This window comes from Anguilla rostrata, chromosome 4 (genome assembly GCF_018555375.3).
Source record: "Anguilla rostrata isolate EN2019 chromosome 4, ASM1855537v3, whole genome shotgun sequence".
Taxonomy (NCBI): domain Eukaryota; kingdom Metazoa; phylum Chordata; class Actinopteri; order Anguilliformes; family Anguillidae; genus Anguilla; species Anguilla rostrata.
In genome coordinates, this window is record NC_057936.1 from 8529045 (window position 1) to 8544409 (window position 15365).

General features: G+C 53.7%; 1 protein-coding gene across 1 annotated transcript in view; it reads left to right on the top strand.

The window, feature by feature from the left end:
- The window catches only part of notch2 (notch receptor 2), a 66379-nt gene that overhangs the window by 44823 nt on the left and 6191 nt on the right, over positions 1-15365 (top strand). The window contains 18 exon segments of the mRNA XM_064334035.1: positions 1803-1922; positions 2305-2457; positions 2744-2972; positions 3753-3773; positions 3775-3821; positions 3824-3951; positions 4782-4935; positions 5469-5653; positions 6169-6301; positions 6993-7244; positions 8375-8487; positions 9095-9387; positions 10917-11324; positions 11566-11714; positions 11905-12109; positions 12572-12662; positions 12949-13105; positions 13599-13921. Of these exon segments, the coding sequence (XP_064190105.1) occupies positions 1803-1922; positions 2305-2457; positions 2744-2972; positions 3753-3773; positions 3775-3821; positions 3824-3951; positions 4782-4935; positions 5469-5653; positions 6169-6301; positions 6993-7244; positions 8375-8487; positions 9095-9387; positions 10917-11324; positions 11566-11714; positions 11905-12109; positions 12572-12662; positions 12949-13105; positions 13599-13921 (3161 nt within the window).

The following is a 15365-nucleotide window of genomic DNA, read 5'->3' on the forward strand; positions in this document are numbered from 1 at the left end:
AACACCACCCCTTACACAGGTAACACCACCCTTACACAGATAACACCACCCCTAACACAGGAAACACCACCCTTACACAGATAACACCACCCCTAACACAGATAACACCACCCTTACACAGATAACACCACCCCTTACACAGGAAACACCACCCTTACACAGGTAACACCACCCTTACACAGGTAACAGCACCCCTTACACAGGAAACACCACCCTTACACAGGAAACACCACCCCTTACACAGGAAACACCACACCTTACAGAGGAAACACCACCCGTAACACAGGTAACACCACCCTTACACAGGAAACACCACCCCTACACAGGAAACAGCACCCCTTACACAGGAAACACCACCCTTACACAGGAAACACCATCCCTTACACAGGAAACACCACACCTTACAGAGGAAACACCACCCCTAACACAGGTAACACCACCCTTACACAGGTAACACCACCCTTACACAGGAAACACCACACCTTACAGAGGAAACACCACCCCTAACACAGGTAACACCACCCTTACACAGGTAACACTGCCCTTACACAGGAAACACCGCCCCTTACACAGGTAACACCACCCTTACACAGGAAACACCACCCCTTACACAGGAAACAGCACACCTTACACGGGAAACACCACCCCTTACACAGGTATAACACCACCCTTACACAGGTAACACCACCCTTACACAGGAAACACCACCCCTTACACAGGTAACACCACCCTAACACAGGAAACACCACCCTAACACAGGTAACACCACCCCCTTACACAGGTAACACCACCCTTACACAGATAACACCACCCCTAACACAGGTAACACCACCCTTACACAGGAAACACCACCATTACACCAGTAACACCACCCGTACACAGGCAACACAACTCTTACACAGGTAACACCACCCTTAAACAAGAAACACCACCCCTTACACAGGAAACACCACCCTTACACAGATAACACCACCCCTTAACCAGGAAACAGCACCCCTTACACAGGAAACAGCACCCCTAACACAGGAAACACCACCCTTACACAGGAAACACCACCCCTTACACAGATAACACCACCCCTTAACCAGGAAACAGCACCCCTTACACAGGCAACTCCACCCTTACACAGAAAACATTAACCCTTACTCAGGAAACACCACCCTAACACAGGAAACAGCACCCTTACACAGATAACACCACCCCTAACACAGGGAACACCACCCTTACACAGGAAACACCACCCTTACACAGGTAACACAAGAGTAACACCACTGTCATCACTGGTATCAGAGCGTGTCCAGTCCGAGTCAGTCCCACATTGCCAGCGCTCCACACCCAGGCCCGCCCCTGATTAAGCTAATGAACTGAAATCCTCTCGTTTAATTTGAACAAATCCTTGCGCAGGCCAGGCGTGTGGCGCGGTCCGCGGGGGCGTTTCCGTGGGCATACGCGCGTCCCCCCGGGTGGGCTGGGGGTTCTGTCCCCCGCCACCGCCGCCCTCTCAGCCGCGGGTCCCCTCTCCATCTGTTACCCCCTCTGCTTTTCAGTCTGTCTGCGCTGAGCAAAAAATCAAAAGGAAAAAGCGAACCGTCCGCTCTCCTCAAAAATACAACGCCGTTAAAACCTCATAGAGAGTTATCCGCATTTTTTTGTTGAAATATGCGAGTGCAGAATTTAGCTGGATTTGTGTAAGCGGGTGAACTGAAATGGCGTTGAGTGCAGCGCTGGTGCGCGGACGGGCCTTGTGCGTTTGCAGTGTGGTGCTCGTGGTGCTCATGGCGCCCTCTGGTGTCTGTGTGCAGGAGTGCAGTGCGCGGTGAAGCTCGTCCCCTGCGCCTCACAGCCCTGTGAGAAAGGAGGCGTGTGCCAGCCGTCGCTCGACTACACCTCTTTCACCTGCCGCTGCGCCAGCGGGTGGCAAGGTGGGTGTCCCGGGGGGGGGTGGGGTTTTGAGTGGGTGGGGGGGGGGGGGTTAGGGAGTCTGTGAGGGACGCTTGCTGGCGGTACTGTGGTTTACTTCTGAATGTCACGGTAGTATCTGTGTGTACTTACTGCAGGTATGTGCTGCTGCTCTTTATGAAGGCTCACATAGTGCTGAAGATGTGGATAAGTGCAGTGTGTGTGTGTGTATGTGTGTATGCCTGTGTGTGTGTGTGTGTGTATACAGTACTGATGGTGTATGCTCTTTCTGAAGGCCCACGCTGTACTGAAGATGTGGATGAGTGCAGTGTCGTGTGGTAGTGTGGGTGATGCCTGTGTGTGTATTGGTAGTGCTCAGACTGATGGTGTATGCTCTTCATGCAGGCCCGCGCTGCACTGAAGATGTGGATGAGTGCAGTACCAATCCGTGCCAGAACAGGGCGCGATGCCACAACAGCCCTGGCAGCTACACCTGCGAGTGCCAGCCAGGCTACAGCGGCCTCAACTGCCAGACCAACATCGACGACTGCACCCCCAGTGAGATACTACACACACACACACACACACACACACACTGCACCCCCAGTGAGACACTACACACACACTTGCACCAGCCCCACACCACACCAACACAACACCACAATGCACCCCCAGTGAGACCACTACACAGAGACACTCTTCCACACCACCAACTACACACGCCCACACACCCACACCCCACAACACCACACGCACACACACGCACACACTCTCTCTGACTCCTCCTTAACCCCTCTCCCCTCTCCCGGCCCCCCTCCTCTCTCTCTCTCTCTCTCTCTCTCAGACCCCTGTCTGAACGGCGGCTCCTGTGTGGACGGCGTGGGCGGGTTCTCCTGTGACTGCCGGCCCGGGTTCGAGGGCGACCGCTGCGAGTCTGAGGTGGACGAGTGCGCCAGCCAGCCCTGCCGCAACGGCGCCAAGTGCACCGACTACGTCAACAGCTATGTGTGCGAGTGCCAGCCCGGCTTCGACGGCATCCACTGCGAACACAACATCCCAGAGTGCACCGAGAGGTACGCTAGCGTGACGGCGTCCGCCGCGCAGGTGGAGTGGAGGTGCTGAGCTCCTCCTCCTTTTCCTCAGCTCCTGTCTGAATAACGCTCACACACAGCTCCTCCTCCTCCTCCTCTTCCTCAGCTCCTGTCTGAATAACGCTCACACACAGCTCCTCCTCCTCTTCCTCAGCTCCTGTCTGAATAACGCTCACACACAGCTCCTCCTCTTCCTCAGCTCCTGTCTGAGTAACGCTCACACACAGCTCTTCCTCCTGCTCTTCCTCAGCTCCTGTCTGAATAACGCTCACACAGCGCTCCTCCTCCTCTTCCTCAGCTCCTGTCTGAATAACGCTCACACACAGCTCCTCCTCTTCCTCAGCTCCTGTCTGAATAACGCTCACACACAGTCTCCTCTCTTCCTCAGCTCCTGTCTGAATAACGCTCACACACAGCTCCTCCTCTTCCTCAGCTCCTGTCTGAATAACGCTCACACAGTGCTCCTCCTCTTCCTCAGCTCCTGTCTGAATAACGCTCACACACAGCTCCTCCTCTTCCTCAGCTCCTGTCTGAATAACGCTCACACAGCTCCTCCTCTTCCTCAGCTCCTGTCTGAATAACGCTCACACACAGCTCTTCCTCCTCCTCTTCCTCAGCTCCTGTCTGAATAACGCTCACACACAGCTCTTCCTCCTCCTCTTCCTCAGCTCCTGTCTGAATAACGCTCACACACAGCGCTCCTCCTCTTCCTCAGCTCCTGTCTGAATAACGCTCACACACAGCGCTCCTCCTCTTCCTCAGCTCCTGTCTGAATAACGGCACCTGACGGCATCTCCTTCTCTGCCCGCTGCCTGCCTGATGGCTTCACCGGCCTCTCTTCCAGTCTGAGATCAACGAGTCGACTCGCCAGCTCCTGTCCGCAACGGGGCCCTGCTCAGCTGGACGCCTGGGGTCCTACCGCTGCTCCTGCCCCGTGGAGTACACCGGCCAGAACTGCCAGGTAGCGCCCGCTAGCGCTGACGCTAACGTTAGCCCGCCGCTAACGCTGCTCGTCTCTCACACGGAAACCACGTGTCTGACTGTGCTGTGTACTGTCCGTGTTAACTCTGTCCTGTCTCTGTACTGTGAACTGTGCCTGACTGTGACTGTGCTACGTCTGTGTTAACTCGTCACTGTCCTGTGTACTGTGAAACTGGTGTCTGACTGTGACTGTGTTACTGTCCGTGTTAACTCTGTCACTGTCTCTGTTACTGTGAACTGTGTTAGACTGTGCTACTGTCTGACTGTTGAAACTGTGTCTGACAGTGGCTGTGTTACTGTCTGTGTTAACTCTCTGTCTCTGTTACTGTGAAACTGTGTCTGACTGTGACTGTGTTACTGTCTGTGTTAACTCTCTGTCTCTGTTGCTGTTAAACTGTGTCTGACTGTGACTGTGTTACTGTCCGTGTTAACTCTGTCACTGTCTCTGTTACTGTGAAACTGTGTCTGACTGTGACTGTGCTACTGTCTGTGTTAACTCTGTCACTGTCTCTGTTACTGTGAAACTGTGTCTGACTGTGACTGTGTTACTGTCCGTGTTAACTCTGGTTATATCTGGTACTCTGTGTTCCTGTTTCCCTGTGGCCCTGGTGTGCATCTGTGTCTCCGTCTCTCACTGGTTTAATCTCTGTTTCTTCTCTGGACAGATGTCAGAATGTGTGTGATGTGTAAACCCTACATTCTGTGTGTCTCTCTGTGTCGTTACTCATTACATTACATTTATTTAGCAGACACATTTATCCAAAGTTCTCGTGTCTTGAGGTAACTCGGTTCCTCTGTGTCTTTCGGAAGGTCCTGGCTGACCTGTGCGTCCGACACCTGTGCCTCAACGGAGGGACCTGTTCCCAGAGCGGGACGTCCTGGATGTGCCACTGCCCCGTCGGCTGGGCTGGGCTGTACTGCGACGTCCCCAATGTGTCCTGCCAGGCCATCGCTGCCCGAAAACGTGAGTGTGTGTGTGTGTGTGTGTGTGAGTGCTGATGTGGTGTGAGTGAGTTTTGTGTGGATTGTGGTGGTAAGTAAGTGAGTGGTGGTTGGTGTGGTTGTGGGTTTGTGGTGTGTGTGTAAAAGTAGATGTGCGTGTGTGTGTGTGTGTGTGTGTGTGAGTGTGAGTGTGAGTGTAAAAGTGAGTGCACGTGTGTGTGTGTGTGTGTGTGAAAGTGAGTATATGTGTGTCTGTGTGTTTTTGAGTGAATGTGTGTGTGTTTATTCAATTAAATTTCATAAAGTCATAATAGGAATTAAACCAACCTGCAGAAGATGATTCAGATACAGGGTAAATTCTGCACAGATTAAAGTGTTGCATGCAGAGAGATCTGTCCGTGTTTGGGACAGCTGGCCAGGTTTAGGCAGAGACCCTCGTGGGGGTGGGTGGGGTGGGGGGGTTTTGTCGAGGCCCACAGTTCAGCACGGTGCTGGGCGCTGTCCCCCGTCACCAGGCCGCATTCTCACAACGCTGGCGTGTTTTTCCACCGGCAGGCGTGGCGGTGGAGAACGTGTGCCAGAACGCCGGGCGCTGCTTCGACACGGGCAACACGCACCGCTGCCAGTGCCAGGCCGGCTACACCGGCAGCTACTGCGAGACCGAGGTGGACGAGTGCCTGTCCAACCCCTGCCGCAACGGCGCCACCTGCGTGGACTACCAGGGCGGATACGAGTGCCAGGTGCGCCTGCCTGAGCTCGGGTCCGAGCCAGGACCTCAGTCTTAGCCAAGATCTCAAACTCAAATCCCGCACCGCTGCTTTTCGGTGCATTTTCGGCACTTAAGTGCTTAATCTGAGTCACCGATTGGCTGAATGGCTCACGCATGCCTCGTTTCAAAGGCCTAAACTGGCTTCTGATTGGTCGGAAACCGGCAGCTCCTGCAGTCCTGCAGGATTGGAGTTTGAGATCCTTGCCATTCCAGGATAAGTAATTGAGTTACAGTCTCAGTGTTGGACAATTCAGGTTTAGAAAGTAAATGTCCTCCCCAGTATTTTTTTCAGTCCTGGATTGCAATTGGCACAATCTTCAGCAAGGTAGACTGGCTGAATCATGGTGGAAACACATGGCAGGACTTTACTTCTGAACTGGTTCCATTTTGTACAGTTTCATGCCTTATAACAGACATGTCCCACAGCAGTATTAAATGTGCACCTGCCCCTGACCTCCTCTCCTTTGATCCTCGTCCCTGTCTCAGTGCAAGGCGGGGTACCAGGGGGTGCACTGCCAGTACGACGTGGACGAGTGCCAGTCACAGCCCTGCCTACACGGGGGCACCTGCATCAACCTGGTCAACCGCTTCTCCTGCTCCTGCCCGCCGGGCACGCACGGTGAGCCGCGCGATTGGGCCTGACACGGCCCGGCTCAGCCAATCGGCTGGTCACAGTCCATCGGTAGCAGTCAGACAGTCAGTCACAGTCATATATCAGTCAGTCAGTCAGTCTGGTATTCAGACAAAGTGTGGCAGTTACAGTCGTAAATCAGTCAGTCAGATGGTCGGTCAGTCAGAGTGTGGTAGTCACAGTCGTAAATCAGTCAGTCAGGCGGTCAGTCAGAGTGTGGTAGTCACAGTCGTAAATCAGTCAGTCAGGTAGCCGGTCAGTCAGTGTGTGGTAGTCACAGTTGTATATCAGTCAGTCAGGCAGTCAGTCACAGTCTGGTAGTTACAGTCATACATCACCCAGGGAATCAGTCAGTCAGGCAGTTAGCCACAGTGTGGTCGTATCAGTCAGTCATTGTGAATCAGTTATAGTCAGTCAGTCAGTGAATTGGGAGGTCAGTCACAGTTGCATGTCAGTCAGGTCACAGTTCCTCAGACAGCCAGTCAGTGGGCCTGTGCCTCTGGTGTGCTGACGTGTGCTCCTCTCTGTGAATGTACGTGTTCATCCGTGACTCTGCATTAATTCATGCTTAAGCAGCCCTGCCCCCCCCAGCCCGGCGTGACCCGCAGTGAGGCAGTATCTCTGTGTTCTGAGCGGGACGCTTATCCGTCTGTCCCCCCCCCGTCCCTCCGTCCTGCAGGACTGCGCTGCGAGGTGGACGTGGACGACTGCCAGCCGGACCCCGGGTCCTGGGGGCCCCGCTGTCTGAACGGGGGCCAGTGCGTGGACGGGGTGGGGCGCTACACCTGCTCCTGCCCCCCCGGCTTCGCGGGCGAGCACTGCGAGGGCGACGTGAACGAGTGCCTGTCCGGGCCCTGCCACGCCCCCGGCAGCCTGGACTGCGTGCAGCTGGCCAGCGACTACCAGTGCCACTGCCGCCTGGGATACACAGGTACACTCACACACACACACACACACTCACACACACACACACACACACTCACACACACACACACACACACACTCACACTGATAAACATACACACACACACACACACACACACACCACACACACACACACACACACACACACACACACACTCACACACACTACACACACACACACACACACACACACACACACTGCCGAACACGGATACACACACACACACACACACACACACTGTCGCCTGGGATACACAGGTACACACACACACACACACACACACTGCCGCCTGGGATACACAGGTACTCACACACACTGCCGCCTGGGATACACAGGTACACACAGACACACACACACACACACACACACGCTGCCGCCTGGGATACACAGGTCACACACACACACTGCCGCCTGGGATACACAGGTACACACAACACACACACACACACACCCTGGGATACACAGGTCACCACACACACACACTCACACACACAGCCGCCTGGGATACACAGGTACACACACACACACACACACTTGCGCTGGGATACACAGGTACACACACACACACACACACACACACACTGCCGCCTGGGATACACAGGTACACACACACACACACACACACACACACTGCCGCCTGGGATACACAGGTACACACACACACACACACTGCCGCCTGGGATACACAGGTACACACTTACACACACACACACACACACACACACACTCACCGATACACACACACACACACACACACTGCGCTGGGATACAGGTCACACACACACACACACACACACTGCCGCCTGGATACACAGTACACACACACAACAACACACTGCGCTGGATCACGTACACACACACACACACACTGCCGCATGGGATACACAGGTACCACTACACACACAACAGGACCAGCGGTGCATATGAGTCCATACATACCAGTCTTAGCAAAACAAGGAGCAGTGCATTGGACTGCCTCATAAACACATGCCTGCACAAAACCATCTCCTCGACTTAAAATTCTCAGCATTCCCACCCTGAATAATCTCTCCCTCTCCCTCTCCCTCGCTGCCTCTCCCTTCCCCCCTCCTAATCCCCCCTCCCTCAACCCCCCCCTCCTAATCCCCCCCCCGCAGGTCGGCACTGTGAGTCCATGGTGGATCTGTGCCTGTCCAAACCCTGCCACAACGGGGGCACGTGTTCTATGAACATGAGCTCGCTCCACGGGTATATCTGCAAGTGCCCAACGGTAAGACCGGCCCTCTCTCTCTCTCTCTCTTTAGCACCCCCCATGTCTTTTCGCTGCACGTAACATGCGAAGGGGTGTTCTGTGTTCTGAAATGCCCCTCTCCTCCCTAACCACAAATCCGTCTCGCCTCTTCTTTCTGTCCTCATGCTGGCAGTGAGGGGGCGTGGCCGTGTAGTCCAGGTATGATCTCGGGAAAGTGCCGGCATTTCCGGAGCTTAGGACGACTGTTTAGCGCTCCATCTGTGTGGAGAGAGCGGGTTTCAGATAATCAGGCTTTAGCAGTTTCCTGTCAGCTCCTGAAAATGTTTTTGTATTGTTTTTGAGTATTTAACGTGTTTAAAGAAGGAAATTTCACGTGATTGGTCTGTTTTATAATAAAGGGACACAACGAACATTATTTTCATTTTTGTTCATTTTTGACTGAAGTGTTAGATGTGGCAGTTTGTTAGCTCTACGTCCTCAGTTTATGGTTTTATAGATATAGGCCTTTTTACGTTTTGTTGCTGTGTATCCCCTTTGCAGACGCTCCCTAACTGCAAAGTGAATTGTGGTGGTGATGTCACAGTGTGTAACGGCTGCTCTCTCTCTCTGCTTGCCCCCTGCTCAGGGTTTCTCTGGGTTCAGCTGCGGGGAGGTGGAGGGGTACACCTGCGCCAACCTGCGCTGCCAGAACGGCGGGCGGTGCCAGGAGTCGCCCGAGGGGCGCCTGCAGTGCCGGTGCCCGCCCGGGTTCGGCGGGCCGCGGTGCGAGGCGGCGCAGGGCTGCCCCGCCCGGCCCTGCCAGAACGGCGGCGTCTGCCAGCGGGACCCGCAGGGCGGCGGCCAGTACGCCTGCCGCTGCCCCGCCCGCTTCTCGGGGGCCTACTGCGAGGCGGCGGCGCCCGCGCGCGCGCCGGCCTCGTAACGATGCGCGCAGGGGCGAGGGCGACCCGCAGCAACGCCACGTGCGGACGGCGCGCCGCGCGCGCGCGCCTGGGCGACGCCGCGCGTGTGGAGCTTCACACGGCGCGCACCAGCGAAGCGGCTGCCTCGCAGTTGGTGCCAAGGCGCAGGCGAAGCCGCCTAAGAGCGCGACGTCGTACTGCGTGGATGCCTAAGGCGCAGTCACATGTCACACTAGAGCCTTAGAGCGGCATCATGCAGCTTGTGAAGGCCTAAGCGCCACGTTCGTCAATCACATTCGTAGAAGGCCTAGGGCATTAGTCAACGTCCGGATGTCTAGCGGCACGTCAGTCACCGTCGTGAGAAGCCTTAGTGCCTACTACCGCTGGAGGCTAGAGCGCAGTCACATCCCGTGGATAGGCCCTTAAGCGGCGCCACGTCAGCACTATCCCGTCTGTGAGATAGGCCCCTAGAGCGTGCACGTCAGTCACTATCACCGTCGGGGATAGGCCCTTAAGAGCGCCACGGTCAGTCTGTCACCGTTCTGTGAGAAGCCCCTTTAAGAGTGTGGACGGCCGACGCTCCTACAACACCTTAGAAGGCCCTTTAGAGCGCGCACGTCCCACTAATCACTCCTTAGGTAGGCCCTTTAAAGTCGTGCACGTCATCACAATCACCTTAGATAGCCCTTTAAGAGTGTGCACGTTCAATCACTAATCACCATCCTTTAAATAGGCCCCTTTAAGAGTGTGCACGTTCAATCACTAATCACCGTTCTGTGAGATAGGCCCCTTTAAGAGCGTGCACGTTCAATCACTAATCACCGTTCTGTGAGATAGGCCCCTTTAAGAGCGTGCACGTTCGTTAACTGATCACCGTTCTGTGAGATAGGCCCCTTTAAGAGCGTGCACGTTCAGTCACTGATCACCGCTCTGTGAGATAGGCCCCTTTTAGAGCGTGCACGTTCAGTCACTAATCACCGTTCTGTGGGAAGGCCCCTTTAAGAGCGCGCACGTTCAGTCACTAATCACCGTTCTGTGAGATAGGCCCCTTTAAGAGCGTGCACGTTCAGTCACTAATCACCGTTCTGTGAGATAGGCCCCTTTTAGAGCGTGCACGTTCAGTCACTAATCACCGTTCTGTGGGAAGGCCCCTTTAAGAGCGCGCACGTTCAGTCACTAATCACCGTTCTGTAGAAAGGCCCCTTTAGAGGTGCCGTTCAGTCACTAATCACCGTTCTGTGGGAAGGCCCCTTTAAGAGCGCGCACGTTCAGTCACTAATCACCGTTCTGTAGAAAGGCCCCTTTTTTCTGTAGAAAGGTACACACATCCATTCACTGATCACCATTCTGTTAGATAGGCACCTTTAAGAACGTACCTGTCCATAATCACTGTTCTGTAGAAAGGCCCCTTTAAGAGCATGCCTGTCCACTCACTAATCACCATTCTTTTAGAAAGGCCCCTTTAAGAACTTGCATGTTCATTCATTAGTCACCATTCTTTAGAAAGGCACTGAACACCCCTGTGTATATTTAACCTGGGCCTGTTCTTCTTCTTTGTCTCTGCGCCCTCCTGCGTCTGCCACCCCCCCCCTCCCGCAGGTACGACAAGTACTGCGCGGACCACTACGCCAACGGGCACTGCAACCAGGGCTGCAACACGGAGGAGTGCGGCTGGGACGGGCTGGACTGCTCGGCGGACGTGCTGCCACAGGTGGCGGACGGCACGCTGGTGCTGGTGGTGCTGCTGCAGCCCGAGGAGCTGCTGGGCGACCTGCGCGGCTTCCTGCGCTCGCTGGGCGCGCTGCTGCACACCAACCTGCGCGTCAAGATGGACGCCCAGCACCGGCCCATGGTGTACCCCTACTACGGGCCCGAGCCCGGCGAGGGCGGCGGCGGGGGCGGGGCCACGCTCAAGCGCCGGGCCCGCCGGGAGGTGAGGAAGGAGGTGATTGGGTAAGTGTGACTCCGCCCACCATCCCTTTACGCCTCCCTCTCTCTGGGCGACGCCCCCTTAGTCTCCCTCTCTCTCCTACTAAACCACCATTTGTTGACTTTTCTCACCCAGAAAAAGATTCCTGGGTTTTTAAATTTATTTTCTCTTTAATTAGAATTTATTGACTTTTAAGACCCCAAAAAGTTTTGCTTCCTTTCCTTTGTTCCCCTGACTCCCCCTGTTTGGCCCCACCTCGTTCAGGTCCAAAGTGTTCCTGGAGATCGACAACCGGCAGTGCGCGCAGAACTCGGACGACTGCTTCTCCAACACGGACCAGGCCGCCTCCTACATCGCCGCGGAGTACGTGAAGCGGGTGGGACCCCTGCCCTACCCGCTGGTGTCCGTCAGCAGTGAGTACCCCAGCCTGCACCCCAAAACCACCTCGGGTACCCCAAAACTGTCTCACAGTTAAAGTACCCCAAAACGCCTCAGAATTAAAGTACCCCATAAGTGCTTCAGACTTAAAGTGTGAGCAGGAGGTCCTGTGTGTGTCCCGCTATGTGTGCTTCCTAATGCCCCCCCCCCCCGTCCCGCCCGCAGGCGAGCCCCTGGACCAGCCCCCGAAGCAGCACCTGCTGTACCTGGTGGCGGTGGCGGGGGCCATCATCCTGCTGATCGTGGTGCTGGGGGTGCTGGCAGCCAAGCGCAAGCGCAAGCACGGCATCCTGTGGCTGCCCGACGGCTTCCTGGCCAAGAAGGACGGCAAGCGGCGCGAGCCCGTGGGCCAGGACGACTTCGGCATGAAGTACGCGAAGAACACGCGCGCAACACACACACACACACACACTTATACACACACACACACTCATACACACACACACACACACACACACACACAAATGTCCATCGCGGGTAGAGGACCTCAAGGTTTATGATGTGAGGGCAAGAGTTCAGGAAATCAAAACCAGGTTATGCCACTGAGTACTGTATCACTGAGCCACTGATTTTAGCCAATCGTGCATTTCTGTGGAGAGCTTAACCTTCTGATTGGTTCAAATGGGTTGGTTACTGACAGCCTGTAGTATAGCTCCATTATCGGGTTATTGAAAGCTCAGTTCCCCCAGCACAGGACTAGGGTATGTGACAAACACACACATGCAGAGCCCGCTGCACACTCACACAGCACTGGTGAGAAGGTGAAGTGTTACAATCCAGCAGGCTGTGCTCAGGTCTCCACTCTGACCCGTTCCGTCTCCCTGTCCCGCAGGAACATGGTGAAACCGCAGGACGGGGCGATGATCGACGCCAACCAGAACCAGCGCTGGCTGGAGGAGGAGCCGCAGCCCAAAAAACCCAGGGTACGGAAGCGGGAGGGAGGGGGCCTGTCCCCTAGCAAAAATCTAAACTGGAATGTACTGCAATATAATTATGTCAAGCCTGGTTGGACTGATTTGTACCAGCCGTATTATTATGAGTATTAATTTACAACTGTATATTGTATGTATGCCTTGTAAATAATGCTTTCAACATTGTCTGCACAATATATTTCATTTCTGTCAGGGCTATTTCACATGCTTTTATACATGGTGGGTGTTAGAGCTGGAAATAGTTGTCTGACCCCTCCCTCTCCTGCACCCCCTCCAGACGGAGGACAAGCCCCTACTTCCTGTGGGTGTGGAAGGGGGCGGGGTCGACCGTCGCGAATGGACGCTGCAGCACCGCAAGGCCGCTGACATCACCCTGACCCCGCCCCAGGCGGAGGTGGACATCGACTGTTTGGACGTGAACGTGAAAGGCCCAGGTATGCTGGGACGCTCTGAACGCGGACCGCGTAGGTTCCGGATCTTTCTATTCCACGTTCACCACCGCGTTGTGACATCCGGTGAAGGGGTGTGTGTGTAAGATCTCCTCTTTCATGGTCGTGTGTTTTTGTGAAGTAACACACTTCCTCAAAAATTCTCTGGGAGCTGCAGGAGTATGTTAAAACACACGCATGCACACGCACCCACTCACACATACACACACACGTGCACACACACATGCACATACAAACGCACGCACACATACACATACAAATGCACACGTGCGAGCGGACGCGTGCACACGCACACACACACACACACGAGGGCACACACACACACTCTCACACACGCACGCACACACACACACACACACACACACGCTCTCTCACACACACACAAGGGCACACACGCACACACACACACACACGCACACACACGCGCCCTGCTCCCAGTTCTCCGCTCTGACGCGTCGTCTCTCTCTCTCTCCCTCAGACGGCTTCACGCCGCTGATGCTGGCCTCGCTGCGCCACGGCGGCGGGGCGGAGTGCAGCAGCCTGCTGGGCGAGGAGGAGGAGGAGAGCGGCGGCGACGAGCCGGGCGCCAGCATCATCGGCGACCTGATCGAGCAGGGCGCCACGCTGATGGCCCAGACGGACCGCACCGGCGAGACCGCGCTGCACCTGGCCGCCCGCTACGCCCGCGCCGACGCCGCCAAGCGGCTGCTGGACGCCGGCGCCGACGCCAACGCGCACGACAACATGGGCCGCACCCCCCTGCACGCCGCCGTGGCCGCCGACGCCCAGGGCGTGTTCCAGGTGAGCGCTAACGGGCTGCGCTAACGCCCCCGCGCCTAATAATGATCATAATCATAATCATAATAATCATAATTCTGTTCATAATTATGAGCGCTAACGGGCTGCGCTCTCCACTATGTATAATAATAATAATCATCATCATAATAATCATCATAATAATAATATCATAATCATCATAATTCTGTTCATAATTATGAGCGCTAACGGGCTGCGCTCTCCACTATGTAATAATAATCCATCATAATAATCAGTAATAATAATCAAATTCTGTTCATAATTCTGTTCATATTATGAGCGCTAACAGGCTGCGCTCTCCACTATGTATAATAATAATAATCATCTCATAATAACAGTAATAATAATCATAATCTGTTCATATTCTGTCATAATATGAGCGCTAACGGGCTCGCTCTCCACTAGTATAATAATAATATCATCATCATAATAATCATAATATAATCTAATTCTGTTCATAATTCTGTTCATAATTATGAGCGCTAACGGCTGCGCTCTCCACTATGTATAATAATAATAATCATCATCATAATATCAGTAATAATAATCATAATTCTGTTCATAATTCTGTTCATAATTATGCGCTAACGGCTGCGCTCTCCACTATGTATATAAATAATCTCATCATAATATCAGTAATAATAATCATAATTCTGTTCATAATTCTGTTCATAATTATGAGCGCTAACGGGCTGCGCTCTCCACTATGTATAATAATAATAATCATCATCATAATAATCAGTAATAATAATCATAATTCTGTTCATAATTCTGTTCATAATTATGAGCGCTAACGGGCTGCGCTCTCCACTATGTATAATAATAATAATCATCATCATAATAATCAGTAATAATAATCATAATTCTGTTCATAATTCTGTTCATAATTATGAGCGCTAACGGGCTGCGCTCTCCACTATGTATAATAATAATCATCATCATCATAATAATCAGTAATAATAATCATCACAATAATCATAATTCTGTTCATAATTATGAGTGCTGACGAGATGGGCTCGCCACCACGCTTAATAATAATCATAATAATCATAGTAATAATAATCAAAGTCAAATATAGGGGGTAGACTTGCCTCAACCAGCAACAAAGTGTAGCACCCACCCGGGTGATGGACGGCCGCCATTTTGTGCCAGAACTTTCACTGCACATCAGCTGACGTGGAGAGGGAGAAAACGTTTTTAGCCAACTTAACTGAGGCGATGGTTAGGTAGCTGGAGCCACTAACAGCTTGGGCCGCTAACCTCTGGAGCCCTTAAGAACCACAGCCCTGTGTGCTGCTGTGCCCGCAGCAGCCAGAGTCCAGACGCAGTCCGCTTGACCACTGTCAAGGTGTTTGTCTGTCTGTAGCACTGTTCCATGACCTGTACCCACAGCCGCTACGCTACAGTTGTTTCAGTGACCGTGATATGT